This window comes from Syngnathus scovelli, chromosome 11 (assembly GCF_024217435.2).
Source record: "Syngnathus scovelli strain Florida chromosome 11, RoL_Ssco_1.2, whole genome shotgun sequence".
In the NCBI taxonomy this organism is placed as follows: Eukaryota; Metazoa; Chordata; class Actinopteri; order Syngnathiformes; family Syngnathidae; genus Syngnathus; species Syngnathus scovelli.
The window spans coordinates 2,898,083-2,917,500 of NC_090857.1; the positions used below are offsets into that span (position 1 = coordinate 2,898,083).

Sequence of the window (19,418 nt, forward strand, 5' to 3'; positions counted from 1 at the left end):
CGATTTCATCTCAAACTGCACAATGGATGGCGCTTCATCATCCGTCTGTTTTTTTTTTTTTTCCCTCTATGATCACAATGCGTGATAAGAGACAGTATCGCTGCGTAATCTCCTGTACCAAGGTCTTGGGTTTACACCTGGAAAGAGCTATTGCGGGCCTCGGGAAGCTGGAGAGTAGATAAGGGCTAAGACAGTGTCGCTGACGGAGTGTAACACTCACACTCGCGGGGCCTGTGCAAATTACCTCCATTAAAAATGCATGAGGCGCCCGGGTTCCAGGTGTAATAAAGTACAACACACTGGCAGCGTTGTCGTTCACAGGCAGCCCGAAGCCTCGAGGCTACGTGCGCGCGTGCGTGTGGGTTACATTTGCGCCCGTGTTTGCGTGTGCATTAGAAAATGAATGGGTGATTAAGTGGATGGGAGAAAGGGGAAAGCTGGCCAGAAGCCACCAACTGGGCTAAGTTGGCAAGCTCATGGCCTCTGGCGCACACAGTCGTGCACACACTCGGTAAGTCCTGCATATTAACGCAGCCCGAGCACGGGTGGGGTGGGTAAAAGAAACACACACACACAACGGCAGAATTTATAGCAATGCTTCCTGGGTGCTTTGCCACTAGCTTCAAATGGCTGCAGCTAAAAGCATTGCACATATTCCAGCAGGTAAATCAAACAGCTGGCAGACAGCTGCACCTGTCAAAAGATGAACCCGGATCGACAGCAGCTACGGGAGAGAAAGAGATTGCTGTCAAATTTTAAGAAGATAAATCCTTGTTTATGGTTTACGGGTGGGAGGGGGGTGCGCTTGTCGGTCAAGTTTTTGGTGCTGAAGCTTGGCGGATTAAAAGAAAGACGCTTTCATCAAAAAGAAGCAATTTATGTAAGGGTAAGATTGTTGCTTCTACACCGCGATCCATAAAAAAAATATATTCAGTCTTGGTCCAAAGTAAGAAAAAGGGAAACCGAAAAAGCGTGGGTTGGTTGCGAGATATTGCCAGTTCACGTAGCTGACCTTGGCTGCATTTATCTTTAATGCTCACTCGACAAACAAGAAGGACCAGAAGACTCAGTTGAACTATTTGTATCGATACCAAAACGAGATTGAGTACACGTCCACGGAACGAGTCTTTTTCCGCCAACTGCGGAAAAAGGTTTCATCTAGCCGAAATGTTGTCATGCCAAGGTACATATGGAGCACAGGTCCATTTTTCTTTTTTTGTTTCCTGAATGCAAAACATGTCTTCCTGTATTCCTCTTCCCAAGCCCTCTTATGTATACGTCGTACGTGTCTGCTCCAGGTTCTCCATCGATCACAGCACCGACTGGGACATGATCTTTCAGATTAACCCCGACTCGGGCGCCATCACGCTGGAGAAAATTTTGGACCGCGAGGCAGCCGGCTGGCACAACATCACCGTCAAGGCCGTGGAAGCCGGTATGCCTCCTCAAGCTACTCATCTAATATTTGCATCCTCGTACATATCAATTGAGACATTATTAAGAAGAGGGTGATTGCATTCGTCTCTGGCAACCTTTGTGAAAGTGTCTTAAATGTCATCTTCCCGTGTCAGCATGATTATCGGTGCAACTTTTTACATTCGTATTTGTGCTGTGATTGCCAGAGACATTTTCCATCTCATTACTTAAAGGGTAACCCGTGGCTGATGAGAGGAGCTCTTTGTCTCAAACTGGCTCTTGGGTCTAAATTATCGATGTGGGTGCTGAAATCGACCCCAAATTTCCCACCATCCGATGTAGTACTAGAGGAGGCAGATTCTCCCCTTTTGCTAACTCGTTTCAGGAGCATATTGCTGCGTAGATTGTCAATCTATGCACATTTGTTTACCAGCTATTAAAAAGTCATTTATCCATCGTAAGTCATTTTTAAGGCCACACACGCTACGGGGCCAACTCATCTTGAGGACATTGTCAAAGCATGTGTCCCTCGACCTTTAATTATGCCGCACGTCCTTTTGCAACCTTTGAACTGTTGTATTACCGCTATCGAACCAGTGACAGGAGCTTTGCGACCGCGCTGGTCCGTCTGAGCTGCAGGATTAACCCAGACTAGGAAAGTGCAAGATGCACACTAAATGTCAGTGGGTACACAAGTGCATGAGGATGTGCTCCTTCTCCTCCAGCACGCACGTACGTACGTCTTCACATTTATCCAATTAAAAGTTCTCCTGGTAGTATTTAGCACTTTCCCAAACACACCCAGCTAAGATAGACTGACATATAATTTTCTGATAGCAAGTATGATATCGCAGATCTGAAATATTCTTTTCCCCGTCTTACCCAGACAGGTTGGTTCACCCCGGGGATAGATAGCTCGCTAGATAGATGCAGGAGCAGTTGGAAAGTCTTTATCTCTTGCAGTGTTCAAGGGAAAAGTAGATTCACTACAGCATAAATTGTCTGTCTGGCAAATAAATGTGCGCTGTTGGATTTTTATAACATCAAAACATGATTCTGCCCAGTTAAAGCTTGAGCAGTGCGGGGGTATATCAGGAACATGTGTTTTTACCAAACGCAGAGTAAAAAACAAACAACTCTTTGTCTGACTCATCCGCCTGTGTGGGGTTTTGGTCAAACGATGTCCGTCAGGTGAACGCTTTGATGTCAATTTCTGTCGACGGCGGGTGGCGGAGCTGCAAAATTGTCAGCCTGCTTACATATCATCTTGTTTATCCTTATCGCGCAAACAAAATATAAGAATGTTTCAACAAGTAGGAGCATAGATAACATTGGCGTGTAGAAAAGATGTGAGTGAATTGATTTTTGCAGATGATAAAGAATATATGCCAGCGAGTACTTTCAAATATCTGTTCCTTGATGCATTGCAACAACACCGTATTGATGCTCATGTTGACAAAAAAAAAACTACCTAATCGTTTTAGGGTCATGTGAAATACCCTCGAGTTTTTTGCCAAATTGCGTTTCTTCTGTGGCATTCGATCAAATACTATCCATTGATTTTCCGAGAAGTGCAATGTCATCCGCTTGATGACGTTCAGCTTTCCCATTGGCATCTCCACAAAACATTTACCAAATATTGGATGTCATGGAAGAACAAGAAAAGAAATCAAGGCGGGCGCTTCAGCCACAAAGGTTACGCGCCTAGCGTAATGCTGCACCACTTGTCCCCATGACAAATTCAATCAAGAGGTCGCGGCAGCGGGATGAAATAGACAATTATCCGCTGTGTTGCTCCTCCAAAGGCCAGCAAGTAGTCCATCACGCTGTACTCATGCCGCACAGGTTTCTACCTAATAGAGATATCTGGAAAAGGAAAAAAAAAACTCTCAACACAGACTCTAAACATGACCGCGATTTTGAGATGTATCGATTACTGATGTGACATTTGTGTGTTTATACTGTGCACAGTGGTAGAATGACATCATGCAACGGGGAAAATTCCAAGCCTTGTGTACGGATAGGAGCACTTTTGTGAAAATCAGCAGTACTCAATTCCCTCACAAGAGGTGCAAACATCATTCATAGAAGAACTTGCTGAATGCATTGATTGGCATTTTATCCCTCAATATAAATTTAGGTAATAATAAAACACATAGATTCCATGTATTGTACCAGACAGAGGTCTTGACTTTCAGTAGGCGGCTCGACACACACACGTCAAAAATGTTTTATTTTCCTTTCTCCACAATTGTCCAAATAATTTAGTGCCACTGTGCAGCACAGTGACTCCCCTGGAACATACACAGCAGCTGGTGAGTGCCCAAAAAGATGCCAACAATCCACACAATCCTTTTCTTCTTGTCCAACAGCAGACATATTTAGAGCAGCACCACTTGGGCCACATGAATGAATCTGTCTCCCTCGACATTTTCAACCCCCCCCCCCTTCTTGTTCCCATATAAGTGTAGGAAATTCTTACAGTGTTTCATCTGTTTTCAATTGTGGAAATTGAAATATTTAATGTGTAACATGGGATGATTGCTGCTTTTCATTGCGGCTCAGCGGGGACGGCGACATAATGAGGAGACAAAATTAGCAGAACAGAAATGATATCTGTTGCCGGCGGAGCTCTTTCCGCCGTTTTGTTCTCACTGATGCTCCGCCACAATGCGGCCCCGTTTCAAAAAAAAAAAAAAAAGCTGCATTAACATGAGGATTATACTATTAGTGACGGCTAGGATTCTCATCAGCTGCTGGCCCAAACAACCCAACATTGTATGTGCACCAGAGAGCTGCACAATGTCCCTACTGTGTCTATTCTAGTTTTGGCATCGCCACTAAAGCCATATTTCTACCCCCCCACCCCTCAAAAAAATTTAATTGCTCTAACTAACTAACTTACAATAGTATTTATTCTCTCGTTTGCGTCTTACTAAGAGCTGGCTATTATGTGCAAAGAGTGAAAGTCCAAGGCAAGGGCTTATGTTTTGTTAGGTAAACAGAAAGGTAGGCGAGATAGATGGCTGACAAGAACTTCTTATCCAAAAGACTTTGACTTTTCACTGCGATAGTTGTTATTTTTTCTTCTTTCCCCCCTCTTGGAAGACTCTCACTTTGGTGCGCTGATTGAATGCTGTGTTATTTATTACAAATGCCCTCTAATCAAGCCGGATATCAAGACAACACCTGAAGCAAACATGACTCTCATTTAGCTCTCATTTCTTTTTTATTTTCAACCTGGAATTGTTTCACACACGCTCACACACTGTATGTACGTCAGTTTTTTTTAATAAGAGAGACTAGGCGTCATGGGACCCCTCCTGTGCGCTTTGTGAGGACACTGGACAAATGAAGATACAAGGAGATGTCACAGTAATTTGCAGCAGCTTTTGATTGTGCTAATTATATCGTCCTCACACCTCCCACGATGACATTTTCTTCCATTACGCGCGCCGCCCAAGTGCATGCGTTCTTGCTCCTGTGTGATTTAGCCTAAATGTCCTGATGAATAAAACAAACGCCTTTGTCACAACGTGTTCCTCATACGCTCGGCATATTAGTGAAGCGCCGGATGCATAAATTGAAATAATTGGTCTCCACTTTATATCTAACAAGAAAGCAAAGATAACAGGAGATTTCAAATGATGACAATCACGGCTAACTTGACTTGAAAGAAAACTTCTGAAACAAAAAGGAGAAAAAAAAGGAGAGCAGGATGAAGATATAGTATAGGTACATATATATTTTTTTTATTTTTTTCTTCTCTGTTTAGACTACACTTTATGCCATCATATTAAGCAAAAATTATTATCATCTTTAGCATAGCTGACTTGTTTCCAGTGTAGGCCCAATGAAATATGGGAGCAATTGAGATTGAGTCATTTTCTGGGGGACACCCTGTTTTCTCAATATTCTGTTTATTAACTTTAAAATGTGACAATGAATATAATTGCAATCCTCCCAACGCCGCTCACAGATGCCTGAAGGTGTTTAGTGTGCAAATGGAGGAGGCGTCACATTAAAAACCTAAACGAGTGAGCCACGCAGACGCTTCCTTCCGTACTGAAGAGTTTTGTCGCATTCCTTCTGCTTTCTCTACACAACGAAACAGCCGCTGCTAGCATGTTATTTCCCCATTCATGACTTATTATCTGACAAACGGCATCTTTTGTCGCCTCCAGGAGCGCAAAAGCGGCTTTCGTACTCTTCCCAGGTCATATCGTAACGCATCCTTGTCTGCATCAGGCCCCTGTTGTAAAGTCAGCACGCCGGCACCGCTGCCCTCCTTTGTCAACGTCAGCGTTTTGACAGCGCCAAAGTGCTGCAGCTCCGCGCTCGCTGACTAACTTGTGAAATCAAATAAGCCCTTGCAGACAGCCGCATTGATTCGAGCGGAAGGCCAACAGAGATGTCACTGATGCGAGCTCGGCTCACAAACCGAGAGGAGACTCTCATTGCACTTTCTGTTCCCCATGTAGATAACCACACCATGGCGTCGCACTCGGCGGTGAGCATTCGGATCCTGGACGTCAACGACAATCCTCCTGAGCTGGCCTCTCCCTACGAAGTCTTCATATGTGAAGATGCCATGCCGGGCCAGGTAATTTTCTTGCCATTTCCAGCAGCACAATGGCTTTTGGATTCACAAATCTATCCAATTACTTCCCAAAAGGGTTTTGTTCTGTTTCTGCACAAATGCTAATCCAGCAGGACAATTATTTGGCTAATATTTGGATCAAGCACATACCCATTTCTTCTTAAATGACAGAAATACTTTAAAATGTTAACATTTTAGTCTGACTTTGGGATAAAGCTTTGTTTGTGAAACCCGAGTGTACCTAATCTTGTGGGTGGTGCTGCTCAATATGTATGTGCAAAAGAGCTGCATCAAAGTAGAGCCTGCATTAAAAAAAAAAAAAAACAGACGTACAATGATTCAAAGTGTTGCACAGGTGAGACCATTTCCCGCTTTGAGGGGTTCTTGCTCTTTTCGCTGATAAGCATTAAAAATTCAAAGAGTTATTCGGGTGTTTTATGCTCCACACACCACGAGGAGAAATGCCTTGGGCTAAGTTGGACCTAATTACATGTCGAAAACAAAGGAGTAATTAAAAACAAGGCTTAAAAGGCAGCACAGCCTCCTTGCTGAATGCCGTACGTATTTACATGTGTAATGAGGCTCACGTCTGTCCTCCTGTTGATCCACAGAGCTTTAAACGCTTTTCCAATTCCCACCGTCGCTCGCCACGTTAATTTTTTTCCTCCTTCGCCCACTGAAGGAAGCATGCATTAACCTTCAGCTTCTAATCACAGAGTTGATTAGACGTCCTGCACCAAACACGCTGGCCCGCAAGCGTGGTGCAAGTTAATCATATGAATAGTAGCAAATGCTTCGCTAGCAACTGTGAGCACCTGTGAAAGGCAAAAGGTTATTCGCATCCATTTTTACTTGTCTGTTGTGGCTTTTTATGGTGTTGTGGAGATGGCCGTGGCCGCGGCTGGGATTGAATGAAAATGTGTTTGCCTTTGGCCAAAGGCTTCCCGGCATTCATTTTCAGTCTCTGGGGAATTCACACGATGGGGCCTGAGGGAAAACAATACTTTTTCCGCCTCCTTATTATTTTCATAGGTAACGGGGGTCCGACTGAAATGCCGTATGATTTAGGTCGAGGGATGGGTTGCGTTGGCGGAGCTTGCGGGTGTTCTTAGCAGAGGAGATTGGTTGAAAGTGGGGAAGACTGCTCTTCTGTTACATTCAATTATTCCCTCCGAATTCCAAGACGACCAATAATTACATATACAAATATTTCATGTCATTTTACTCTTACGCTGGAGGATGTGATGAAAGGTTTAATTATATTTTCTGTTTTGAATGAGTTTACATACACATTTCAAAAGGCAACATCTCATTGAAAGTAGCATAAATGAAGAAAGTATTTCCTTCCGCTTCAAGTCAAAGTCAAATCATTTTGAAAAGCTTCTCCTGCTTGCCTCACGCACCCGGAGAATGTTCACTCCTCTCTGTTCCATCTGGCTACTGTGAAAAGCAAAAATAAATAAAGAAATGCACATTTGAAAGCATTGGCGCCGCTTTTGTTGAGTGCCAAGCGTCTGAGGCCCGAGACGCTGGCAGAATGCATTGGAGCCCACACAACACCTGCTATATTTCACATCAACGCAAAGCAAATCAACTGTCAAATTGCCGGCGATGAGTTTCCAAACTTTTTTCACAGAAGGCTGCTCCCGGAATCCATGTTGTCGTTGCAAATGGTCCGAGACTCTCCCCTGGAGTGCGGCACATGGCTTTTCCATGATGCATGCCGCAGGTTCATTGCTTGTCTTCAGCTACGGTATCTTTAGTCTTTCACGGGTTCTTCGTTAGTGTACATTATCCTCATCAAAAAAAAATATTATATTGAGGGAACTGGACGCCGAAATACTTTGGTTGCTTTAAAAGCCTGACATCACCCCCCCCCCCCCAAAAATAGCAAGAGTTGTTTTGCGGCAATTCAAACGGGTAACCGCATGTAGGATGGTCCTCCGAAGGGACACGCCCACCACCAGTTTCAGTTGTTAAATTACAATTTGAAGCGTATAATTCCAATCAATTCATTGAAAATGCCATCCCGACAGAGTGCTGACATGGACTTTCTCGGTACTTACCGACGTTAGCATTGACCGCAGCTACCTCGGCTCTCAGAAACACTCAATACCGGCCTTATTAGTTAAGCTCCTCTTAGTCAAACCAATATGAATCTAAAGTGCATTCGAATGATTTTACCAAAGCAGCCACATCAAGAAGACAGTTTAGGGCAGGGATGTCAAACTCATTTTTTTCACGGGCCGCATTGTCGTCATACCTTCTTTCGGAGGGCCATTATGACTGTCAACCCAAATCAATGTATGAGCGCCTCATATTATATACAGTAAAAGCTACAAAACAAACTGACAACTAATTTTCAAATCAGATGAGTAAAAACTGGTCAAATATTTAAAAAATATATATTATTAAAAGTGAAGACAATTTGCAATTCTAGTAATGACAATTTGATGCACAATTTGTCTTTGCGGGCCACATAAAATGATGTGGCGGGCCGTATCTGGCCCCCGGGCCTTGAGTTTGACACCAGGGGATTGAGTAGGACAATCAAGAGGAATAATACTCTATTTAAGAACAACACATCCATTTATGAACAGAATGTTCTTATATCTTTGATAACTTTAGGAAGTGACTAAGAAAAAATGCAGAATTCTCTGAAAACAACAAATTACACCTTCAATTTCTAACTTGGTGTGACTTTCGAATTGTTTTTGGTTTTCACCCTGCCACTAGCGATTGTATTGACAAAAGCCATCAGAGATGAATGTCCCATCTATCATTTTATGTCTGGCTATTTCGTTATTGGCTGCGTCCCGTGGCTCCCCTGAAATGGAAACGCCTTTGCGTCCTCTCGCAACCTTGAGCGGTCACACAGGTCCCGGTAAGGCGGGTTGCACTTTTGGGAAAGTCTCCCCCTCTAGCTTTCCAACGCAATGAGGAGATTTAAGAGGGTCAGGAAAGGGGAGCGGCGGATAGAAATCTAATTAGGTGATTGTGCTTGAGGGAGCTGTGCAGGCTGCTCGATAAACTCCCACACAACCAGCGCTCACCTCCTCTTCCGTCTTCCTCCTCCTGTAAAGAGGAGAAAAGACTCATCTGTGTCATCTGCTGTTGTCTCACCGTGTTTAGTTGAAAATCTTTCGTGAGATTCGTTAAGATTGCTTGCAACCTTGCTGGTGGCTGGTTTTGCTGGCAGCGAGTTTTGGTTGGCCCGCCCGCAGACGACGCCTTGAGACTAGAGCCCCTGCTGAGGACTCTGATGTTGAAAACAGATCAAGGCTCACTTCATACATTTCTTCAAAAGATATTACAGCATTCATCTCTCGGCTGGAGCCAAATTCCTGCTTATGACATCCCATCCCCCCCTTCCCCCACTTTCTGACTTGCATAAACCTGAAAAGGTTTTGGAGAATGATGAGAAGAGGAGACCACGTCTGTTTTGGCAGAGACTTTTTAGCTTGTATGGATCAAAGAGGAGTTTGTTGGTTGTGAGCGACAGATCACACACAAAATATTGGTGTGCACTGAGGGACTGGCGTCTTTATTAAAGGACCGCGTTGCTATTTCGAAACGTAGTAGTTCTGTTAAATCATCAGTCACACGTGCCCTGTGGTTAAATGCCAAACCATTCCGTCTACTGGGACGGGCTTCATGAAATGTCAGAGAGGTATGGTGCAGCAATCAACTAACTTGGCAAGTGCAGGTGGCGAAGAAAAAAAAAAAAACATCTTTGAGAACAAGAAGATGGCATTCATCTACGCAATATCAATACTTCAAAATAATTATTACCATTTCAATCAATGCGGGACTAGTTCTTCAATAACTCCACCAATCTTCTCAAGGCACTGCACCCCGACCATTGTCTCTCCATTTTGGTCAGACATTCCGACGAGTGTTTCGTGGCCGACTGTGTCGTGCGCCCGCAGAGAATTGGATGGTGTGTCGTCCGCAGAGAAGTTGAATGAATTGTCACCGAGCCTCTCCGGGGTTGTTTTGATGTCTGTGCAGCTCACTGCAAATGGTATCTCATCTCATTGTGTCCACGCAGAGGTCTCCAAATTGGATCACAGTTGAGTTTTATTTTTGAATGCGGATCACTCTTCTTATAGAAGACTGCTGGACGACACCCCGACCGCGTTTCCTGCCTTTCATTTCCTCCCATCCTTTTATATTGCAGGTGCATTCTGCTTCTTGCTCAAGTGAAGACGGCTGTTTCCTGTCGCTTTATGTTGCGGGAAGCCTTTTAGTGGGCCGTTTTAAGAGTTTGGCCCCTGTCTATTTGTTATCATGCAAATTTCTTCTGAAATACTTTGCTGACTTTAGGTATTCACTAAAAGCCATTCAAGCTCTTCAATGATGTCTCTAAAATGCAGTAGAATTGTTTACTCAATTTGAATGCTACCATCGTGTGATTTTAACCTTTCTCACATAGCGTTTTATCTTTCTTCCACTTGCTCCTCTCCGCAGATAATTCACACCGTCAGTGTGGTGGACAAAGACGAGCCGCAGAGCGGACATCACTTTTACTTCACGCTGGCTCCGGAAGCCTCTGGCAATCGACACTTTGACCTTTGGGATGTCCAAGGTGACAATGTGTGAAAGTTTCTGATTGAGAAGAATGGTGAAGCTTAAATCATCATTGGAAATGACATCAGTCAATAGACTGATAGACACACATACCATCTTTGAATAGAATGTAAAGAGTTAGGAGATGCAACAATGGCGTGATCGGCAGTCGACGATTAAATAGTAGAGGTGGCTTTATTTTTGTATAAATGGAACCTTGCTGAATTTTACAACCATTTGTCTCCAAGCCATTCAAAATTCGGTTTTACATAACATGCCCCCTTCAAGTTTGTTGTATTTGTTGGAGTCGTACATAATGGCCTAGTTCCCCAAGTTGTTGCGTGTAAAAGTACGCAAAGCACAGCTTAAATGACAACAACCATTCCCCAACAAATATGACTGACAGCCTAAATAAATAAACACCCCGAGCGACTATTTTCCAACTTTAGACGAGACGTCGTTTATCGCTGCGCTACGGATCCTTTCGCCCGTTTCACGTTGTCGCCCCGCCCGCAAAACAAACAACAACACATGGGCAGATCCTCGATTAAAGTCACGGACTTAAGCCAACGTGACACGCGGCTAAATCAAGATTGATGTGACACCGGGGAAATGTCACGGGAGCAGCCTGAGCGATGGGGAAATGTCACGGCGCTGGCTCAAGTTGCGAGCCAGGCCCGTTGCAGCCCAAGCGTGAACCTGCACGCAGGCACAAATGGCCAGCACGATGCATCCCACGAGCTTCTTCAGCTTTGTATACACACACACACACATGCTAACACACACACAGCAAGTGCTTGCAGGACACGGTGTGCGTGTGTCTGATTAAATACATGTAAAGGTTACACATAGCACCAACCAAACACGTGTTTGTTTACATTTTGTTGAAGGTAGGCCAGGTAGCTAATCAAAAACATTCACACAATAGCGAGCCTTGTATACCCAAGTGAGAATGGAGGGGAGGGAGCGAGGGGGGGTGCACAGACTTTGTAATCCTCCCACCCGTTCTCGTTATTGGCCTCTCCCGTGTCTCCTCTGGTGGACACATTTGTCAACCTGTCACTTTCAATCTGTCGCATCTTCTCCTCCTCATGCCGTGTGCGGGGCCTCCGCACACACCATGATGAGAGACGAGAGCCCCCATTCCGCCACACACACACACACACTCTCCTCCCGCCCCCCACTTACCCATCACCAACACCATTGCCACCATCTCGCTGATAAACACCCTTAATGTTGTCAGCGGTCGTCAGGAAACACAAACACGGCTGATTCCTGACATGCCACTCAAGGCAACAAAAGTAACTTGAAGCAGTTCGCTTGATTCGATTAAGTCATTTTTAATTGCGTTCGTGTTGATAGAGTTAAGCTTGGGCCGTTACGCGTGACCACTTTTCATGTTTCATTCTTTTGTCCGCATACGCACTTCCAAAATATTTATGGATCTTGTTTTCTAATTTTTGTATTGAATTTTATATTAATGTACTTTTTTTTTTTTAAATTCCCAAAACATATAGTATTTGGTAATATATAGCACTACTCTTTTGGGTGGTGCCTTTAAGAGAACGACAAACGCTGCCATGTCAAAATCCAAAGGAGAACTTCAGGGTCATCATGTTCGTGTGCACGAGCGCTAATAGAGAGATCGTCGTCTTTGCGTACCAGAAGTGCGCCGGAGCTGCATTGATAATGGTGATGTACGTTCTGGAAGATGGATTGCTCGATATCTCATATGCAAGTGCGCCCACCAAGCCGCTCAGACTCTATTTGTCAAAGCCTCCGAGGGAATTCTCATCCATCCATCTATGTCTCCAGGATGAGCTTTTCACACATAGCGCTGATGTTTAACTTCTGTTTATTCTGCTCATTTTCTCCCTTGCCTTCATGTTTGTTTAAGGGAGCATGATAAATGTTGCAACCATGGAAGCTTTCTCCAGAAAACATCATGTTGATCATCATCTCTGCCGTTGTCATAGCAACCTTTGTCCACCTGCTGTAGCGGTCTCTCATCCTGCTGGAACAAGAGTCTTTGAAAGCTCATCACTGTCCGAAACGGTGACGTAAATATGTCTCTTTTTACCCCTTCGACGCAACCTAGACACCACCGCCGGTATCCGGACGCAGCGGTCAGGCTTCAACCGGCACGAGCAGAACGTCTACTTCCTGCCCATCCTGGTGGGTGACAGCGGCCCCCCCTCGCTCAGCTCCACGGGCACCCTGACTATTCACATCTGCGGCTGTGACACAGGTGAGCACCCTTAGCAGCAATCACCATCACCAGCGGCCGGGCTGAAAGGTCATCTGGGTTGTTTTGCTTTTTGCACACAATTTGTTAGCTGCTCAAGGCGACACCACAAAGGAGGGTCACAATTGTAAATGAACTTCGACGCGATGATTATTTTATTTATCGCACATTATATTCTTTTACAGCTGGCACCATCCAGTCCTGCAACGCTACGGCCTACGTCATGAGTGCAGCTCTCAGCCCCGGGGCACTTATCGCACTGCTGGTGTGCATGCTCATCCTCATCGGTAAGCCAATGGATGAATCGTGGTACTCATGAATGTATGACGGAGTACGTAAACGGGTGGGCGACGGATTGGCTAAGTACACTTCATTAGGGTGAGCCAGGTCAACTACTCACCAAGAGCAGTGGATTTCTTAAGGGGGCTGCGCCAGTTAAAGCGTGAAGCCCACATATTGATTTTCCACCATCTGATCGAGGCGTGATGCAAGGGAAAAATGGCATGTGTGTGCTCACAGATTTTTATTGTAGTAAATGACATGTCAGAAAGGTTCTAGCAACATTCCTCACAAACAGATGCTCTTTTTCTTAAGCAGAACGATGTCAACGGCTTTCTGGCCTTGGCGGAGATCAGATTTCTATTGTGAGCTATTCACTTTCTTTCTTACTGAGATTGAGCGAAAGGAGCAACCCAGTTGACACTGGCAAGACTTTACAAGCGCTTATACTAGCACAAACATGTCGTACACGCCGAGACCTGTACGATTCCGTGTTGTTCCGCGTGAACTTTTCATGAATAGTCTTATTCTGAATAGTCTTTCCCCCAGAGGCGAGCGCACCTGAATGATGGATGATGCGACGCCCCGCCGTTCGCAAGTGTGACTCAGAGCGCTGTCAGTGTCTTGTAAAGAGCTCGTCCTAATGAGACTTGTTATGAATATGCCTCCATTAAGCAGAACATTTTCTCGGGAGCAGAGCATTACTTATTCATCATCTTTTTAAAGACATCCACAAACACGTTGCCCGTATGTCGAGCGCCGTCTCGGCTTGCTATTCAACTCGGCTGTGTTTTGTGGGCCACATGCACTCCAAGACCCCGAAGTATTTGCCATGAGATGCTCGTCACAAATACGCAATACAAAACCATGTATGTTGTTTCTGCTTTTTCTGAGAATTTTGTGGACATTGAGCACTTACGCATTTAAAAAAAGTGGATAACATTCACAGAACCATTATTAGATACCCTTGAACAAATCTTTTTTTTGTATTGCTTTCCTATAGAATTTTATTTTTTAACTATTTACTAGATACTTCAAAACAATTCGAATGGGGTTTTTTGTATTGGGTTTCAATAGAAGTTTCAAATAATGTTTAGAAACCCTCAAGATGCGTTTCTGCTTGTGGAGGTCGACCAAAACATGGCTGAAAATATTAGATTTGTATTCAGTATACACTACTTGTACAGTACACAAGCAGTGCTGGAGTAACAAATTGGGCCGTCTGTAAATGAACTCAACTGCGTTAGTATGAGAAAACACTCAGATATTTACATTACCGCATTGAGTGTAAACATATGAGCAGTTGGACTTTTTTTTTTTTTTGCTCGACTGTTCCATTTAAGTGCGTGAGTTGTTCTTGTCGCCATTACATCAATGCCACTCGGGCTGACTGATTGGTTGAAAATGGAGTGGAGCGTCTTCGCAAAGCACTTCCGAGCAGCCCAAGTCACAGGAGCGTTAATGTGGCTTAGCGGCAGCATCAGCAGCAGAGCTTGAGCTCACTTGACTTTTGTGTGGTGAGGTGTCATATGCTATCAGCACCTGATATACGTATCACATTGATTTTATATTCAAGTAAATGAAGCGACTGAGTTCCGACCCGTACCTGTCTCTTTCTCCAAATCAACCGAGATAGGCCCTAATGAGGATAAGCTCAATAGAAAATGGATGGATGGATTATTCTGAGACTGCACGCTCGATTGCAGTGTGTAACTTGTCTATACACAAACAACAGCAGCTACTTCAAGCGGGCATCTTCACGCTCCTGCGATGGGACCACCTCACTTGTCGGCTGAAAATGAAAACAAATTTGTCCCTAATTACTTTACAAACACACCGTTCCTCCGGCCGGCGTGATGAATCGGCGGCGCTGGCGCACCGCAGCATCTGCATGCCTCAGGTCTAATTAACTCACCATCTGCTGGCGATGAACTTCCGGGTAGGGCGGCGCAGAGCAGCCCGGGGGCAAATTAACCGCCTTGTCAAGAGTGCTTATCGCAACAGCTGTACACGTGCTTGGGAGGGATACGGAGATTTGTGTGGACGAGGGCAGAAGGGTCACGTGATTTCTACTTGGGTTGCAAAGGGGTGGAACATTTCTGGTAAATTTCCTTGGGATGTTGGGAAATAAATACAAATAAAATAACACTGTAAATCAGTTCAAGTTACTGTGTGGCTAATCGGCAGCGCTGCCGTGCTATCGGCGAGGGTTTGTCACGAGGTTAAATCCGCCGCGTCCGATCTATTTGCACAAGAAGCATCCGCACAACCCGATGGAGTCGAGAGTGTTTTTCTCGTCCCTGCTAACACTTGCCTCATTAGGGCTGAACCCAACGTGCCAGCTTTAGTATGCGCCGAGGTGAGCGCTACAATTCACCTCACGACCCCCCCCACCCCATCAAACCCCCGTGGCAATTAACTCGGTCCATTCACGGCGGAGAACAATAAACACAATTGTTATAGGCAGGGCCTTCCCAGTGGAGCCCAACAAACAATACGAGCTGAATGTGATTGGATGTTATCAGCCAGAAGCGGTGTGCAGCGTCCACATTCCAAGTTCAGTAAAGCTGCTTCTCATCTCACAAGACTCCTTAGGTGAGCAGGAAAGGAATCGTTTGCAGCTTTTACACACACTGTGGCCATTGTCTGCGATGGCTGAGATAATTTTATTCCAAAGTGTGGGGAATTTGGTGGAAATCAGACAAAATGTCTTGGACAAGTTGCTCTTTGCGGGAGTCCTAGAAATGGCCAGAAATGATCCTCAAATGGCCACTTAAACTCAGATTCAGGGCATGGGTTCTGGAGACTTTTTTTGGTGAGTCATAGCATGTCAGTCAATGTAACTTTGAAAAAAAAAAACCTTAGCATGAAGAAATAGCTAGCGAAAAATAGCAAAAGTTATACTAAATTGCCCGCTTTAAAAAAGAACAACTGCAGACATTTTGGTTGTGTTTGACTGTAGTGCTTCTTTTTAGGCTAGTGTATATTTTTACTGAAAAATGATTGGCGTCCACCCGTATAGGACCAAAGGCAAATGATGGAAAGATTTGAACTTCCGAGGCTACCTTGAACTTTTCCATCTAAGAACGGCACGATGCAGATTCACCGGACAGCCACAGCTGATGCGCTGGCCGCGCTGGGTGCATGTTTCGTCGTTTATCTTTGTGTTGGCGGGTTCACAGCATCAAATGCCGCGTAGCCGACTGGGCCTGAACCCGCTGTTATTTATAGTCGTTTTATCTCCGCCAGCATTCCAGGCATTGATTCCCGAAGATGCATAGAGGCGCCCGATGGGTAATGATCTGTTTCTGCTGGCATCCTTTAATTGTTCAACTCTAAAGACAACCAGATGCAAGTCAACTCACAGTCAATATAGTTGTTTTAAACGACATGTTAGGAATAAACAACATGTTTTACCAAAGAAAACAGATAGTTAGAGTGAAATGTCAATTTTAATGTGGCATTTTGGGACACTGGAATAATGTGAGCCTGAGCTGTGCTCTCGTGTTTTATCTTGTGTATGTTTCATCATAATCAAAAGTAATCTTTGTGCTCTTTATGCTTATTTGGCTCATTTAAAGTGCTGATGCATCCTCACAGTTTTACTTTCTTCAGGCTTGAATGAGTATTGATATAAAGCTCCTCCCTCCCCCTTTTTAAAGTCAATTAAATCATATTTTTGGGCGAGGCTGCAAAATCAATGCTCATGCATTTCAAGAGGAAAAACTTGACAATACACTGAAATGCCCTTACTCTCCCCCTCCCATTTTACTGTGTGTGTGTTCAGAGAAGTCTAAAAAATTACAATGCGGCGCTCATTGGAAAATCCATCATGCTCAGGGCATGTTTTTATACAACACAGACTATTACCTATGTTCCGTCAATGTTCATTCAGTTTGTTTCCAAATCAGAGCTCCCCAAAGTAGACGATCAAAAAAGACCGATTGAACAAAGTTATTGGACTGAGACAACCACCAGAAAATGATGATGATGATGATAGAACTTTATTCATCCCACAGCAGGGAAATTTACTTGTCACAGCAGCGCATACGAGTGCAAGAATACAAGTGCCAACATTTACAAAATACACAAAAAACGTTAAGAAGTGTTCATTTGAAACCTACAGACTGGATAGAAACAACAGGAGAAAGACGGCATAAAGATAACGAGATCATGTCTCATCATCGTCTTCTTCATTAAATGTGTCTCTTGAGCACAATAGCTTGCCCACCCCTAACCACCGGTTTTCCCTTTGTCCCCTGTAAGGTTTGATTCAGACATGTTGATGATTAAACCTCCATACTTGAGGCGAGATGTTTTTTCGGACCGTCCTTCTACTGAATCTCTCGTAACCCTTTCTCCCTCCCCCCTTCCCCTCAGTCCTCGTCTTGCTCATCCTGACTCTGAAACGCCACCGGAAAGGCCAGCGGATGGCTGAGGACGAGGAGGACATGCGGGACAACGTCATCAAGTACAATGACGAGGGCGGCGGCGAACAGGACACTCAGGCCTACGACATGAGCGCCCTCAGGAACCTCTACGACTTCCCCGAGTCCAAGAGCGCCGCCGCCTCTGCCGACTCGGTTCCGGAAATCCACACGCTGCCGCAGTGGTTTCAGGCGAACCGTTTAGCGGGCGGGGCGGCGGAATCGTGCTCGGCCGCTGACTTCTCGCTCTTTAAAGGTTACATCCGCAAAAAGGTGGAGCAGGCCGACGCCGATCTGTCGGTGCCGCCGTATGACTCGTTCCAGACGTACGCCTTTGAGGGCACGAGCTCGCCCGCCCTGTCGCTCAGCTCCATCCACACACTGTCCACCACGTCCGATCAGGATTTCTCTTACCTCAGTGACTGGGGGCCGCGATTCCGGCAGCTGGCGGGCTACTACGCGCCGGGAAAACCCGATGAGGACGGGTCCTAGCAGAGCCTCCCGTCCTGCCGAGAGACTTCTTCTTTATTCTCCTCTTTCTTTATCCAGTGTTCTCCCAAAACACACCACGGAAAGACCTCCTTATCTCACTTGGTGTCTCTGACCCGGTTTTAGCTTTCCTGAGGGACTTTATTTGGGAATTGAGTGTGACAGGCGTGAGAGAAAAGAGATGTCAGCTTCACGGAATTGCCGTTTTGCAAACGAAAGGAGAAAGCAGCAGGAAATATTCCTGTAAATCTTTGAAAGCAGCAGAAACATCTCAGTGTGTCTCGCTCTATGTGGATGAAAGTAGTGGGACACACATTTTCTTCAATGAGTTTATCAATTAGGAGAATTTTCAACACAGGTTAGGATAATGGGCCTCGAGGGTTGAACTTTGACACCTGTGGTGGAGAAAAAGAAAATCCACACCATAGTTTGCACACCATTGTTTTGTTTAAATGGTGCCAATATCAACAGAAGGTCATGGACATTACACATTGAGCATGTCAAGAACCACATTTAACAAGAAAAAAAAAAAAATCAAGTGTCCCAATATTTTTGTCCACTTAGTGGTCACTCTCAGATGGGTGGTATCATTTGGTCTTTTTTGTTTTCACACTGGATGCCACAGAAAGACAACCCTTCAAAAAAACTGATATTTTTTCGAGGGTCGTTGATATTTATCTATTTATTTTCTTTTGTATTTATTTATTTACACAGACTAAATGGAATTTGGTACCAGAAGGGAAATAAAAAGACACAAAAAGACAAGAAATGAAGGTCGTGTAACTTTGGACTATATTTGAATTTTCTTTTTTTTTTTCTATAAACTCTTTTGTGAAAAACATAATGTGAGATGGACGGTTTGTAAAAAAAAAAAAAAAAAAGAAAAAAGAAAACAAGGAAGAGAACATTTCTTTGCCAACTTGTGTTTTGGGGATAGGGGTGCTTTTAAGTTGAATTTTTTTGTCGCTGTTCTTTCAGTTGACCAAGCTAATTTGAAATGCAAATATTGCAAACATTTGAATTACCAATTTGATGTTATATTGCTTTGTCCGTGTGTTTTAAAAAAAAAAAAGTTAATATTGTATCATGAAATGTTTACTTTGCACTTCATTTTATGTACATGAAGGGACAGCGGTTTAAAGGTACGATGACTAAGTGGTCGCATCCTCCTTCTACCTACAACCTGTAATTCATGTTGACCTCAATGTATGGAAAACTGATCAAAAGAGGGAAAAATCCAAATAAATATTTAATTTTTTGATAAAACATATTTGTGTGGACTCAATTAAATTCACAAACATGCATTGTTATTTTCCCTTGCAATACTGTCCTAAAATATTTACTCGCGTAATGTCACAACTTTGCAGTCAGTAAATTACTTTTTTTTTTGTAT

General features: G+C 44.2%; 1 protein-coding gene across 2 annotated transcripts in view; it reads left to right on the top strand.

Annotated features, from left to right (window-relative positions):
• LOC125977517 (cadherin-22) overlaps window positions 1-19,293 on the top strand; it is an 84,186-nt gene extending 64,893 nt beyond the window's left edge. For both annotated transcript variants that reach the window (XM_049734073.2, XM_049734074.2), the window contains exons 9-14: window positions 1,299-1,435; window positions 5,898-6,019; window positions 10,487-10,604; window positions 12,684-12,833; window positions 13,016-13,117; window positions 17,490-19,293. In XM_049734073.2, coding sequence (XP_049590030.1) covers window positions 1,299-1,435; window positions 5,898-6,019; window positions 10,487-10,604; window positions 12,684-12,833; window positions 13,016-13,117; window positions 17,490-18,028 — 1,168 coding nt within the window. In that variant the 3' untranslated portion in view covers window positions 18,029-19,293. The remainder of the gene's footprint in view (window positions 1-1,298; window positions 1,436-5,897; window positions 6,020-10,486; window positions 10,605-12,683; window positions 12,834-13,015; window positions 13,118-17,489) is intronic.
• Window positions 19,294-19,418: the final 125 nt, after the last annotated feature.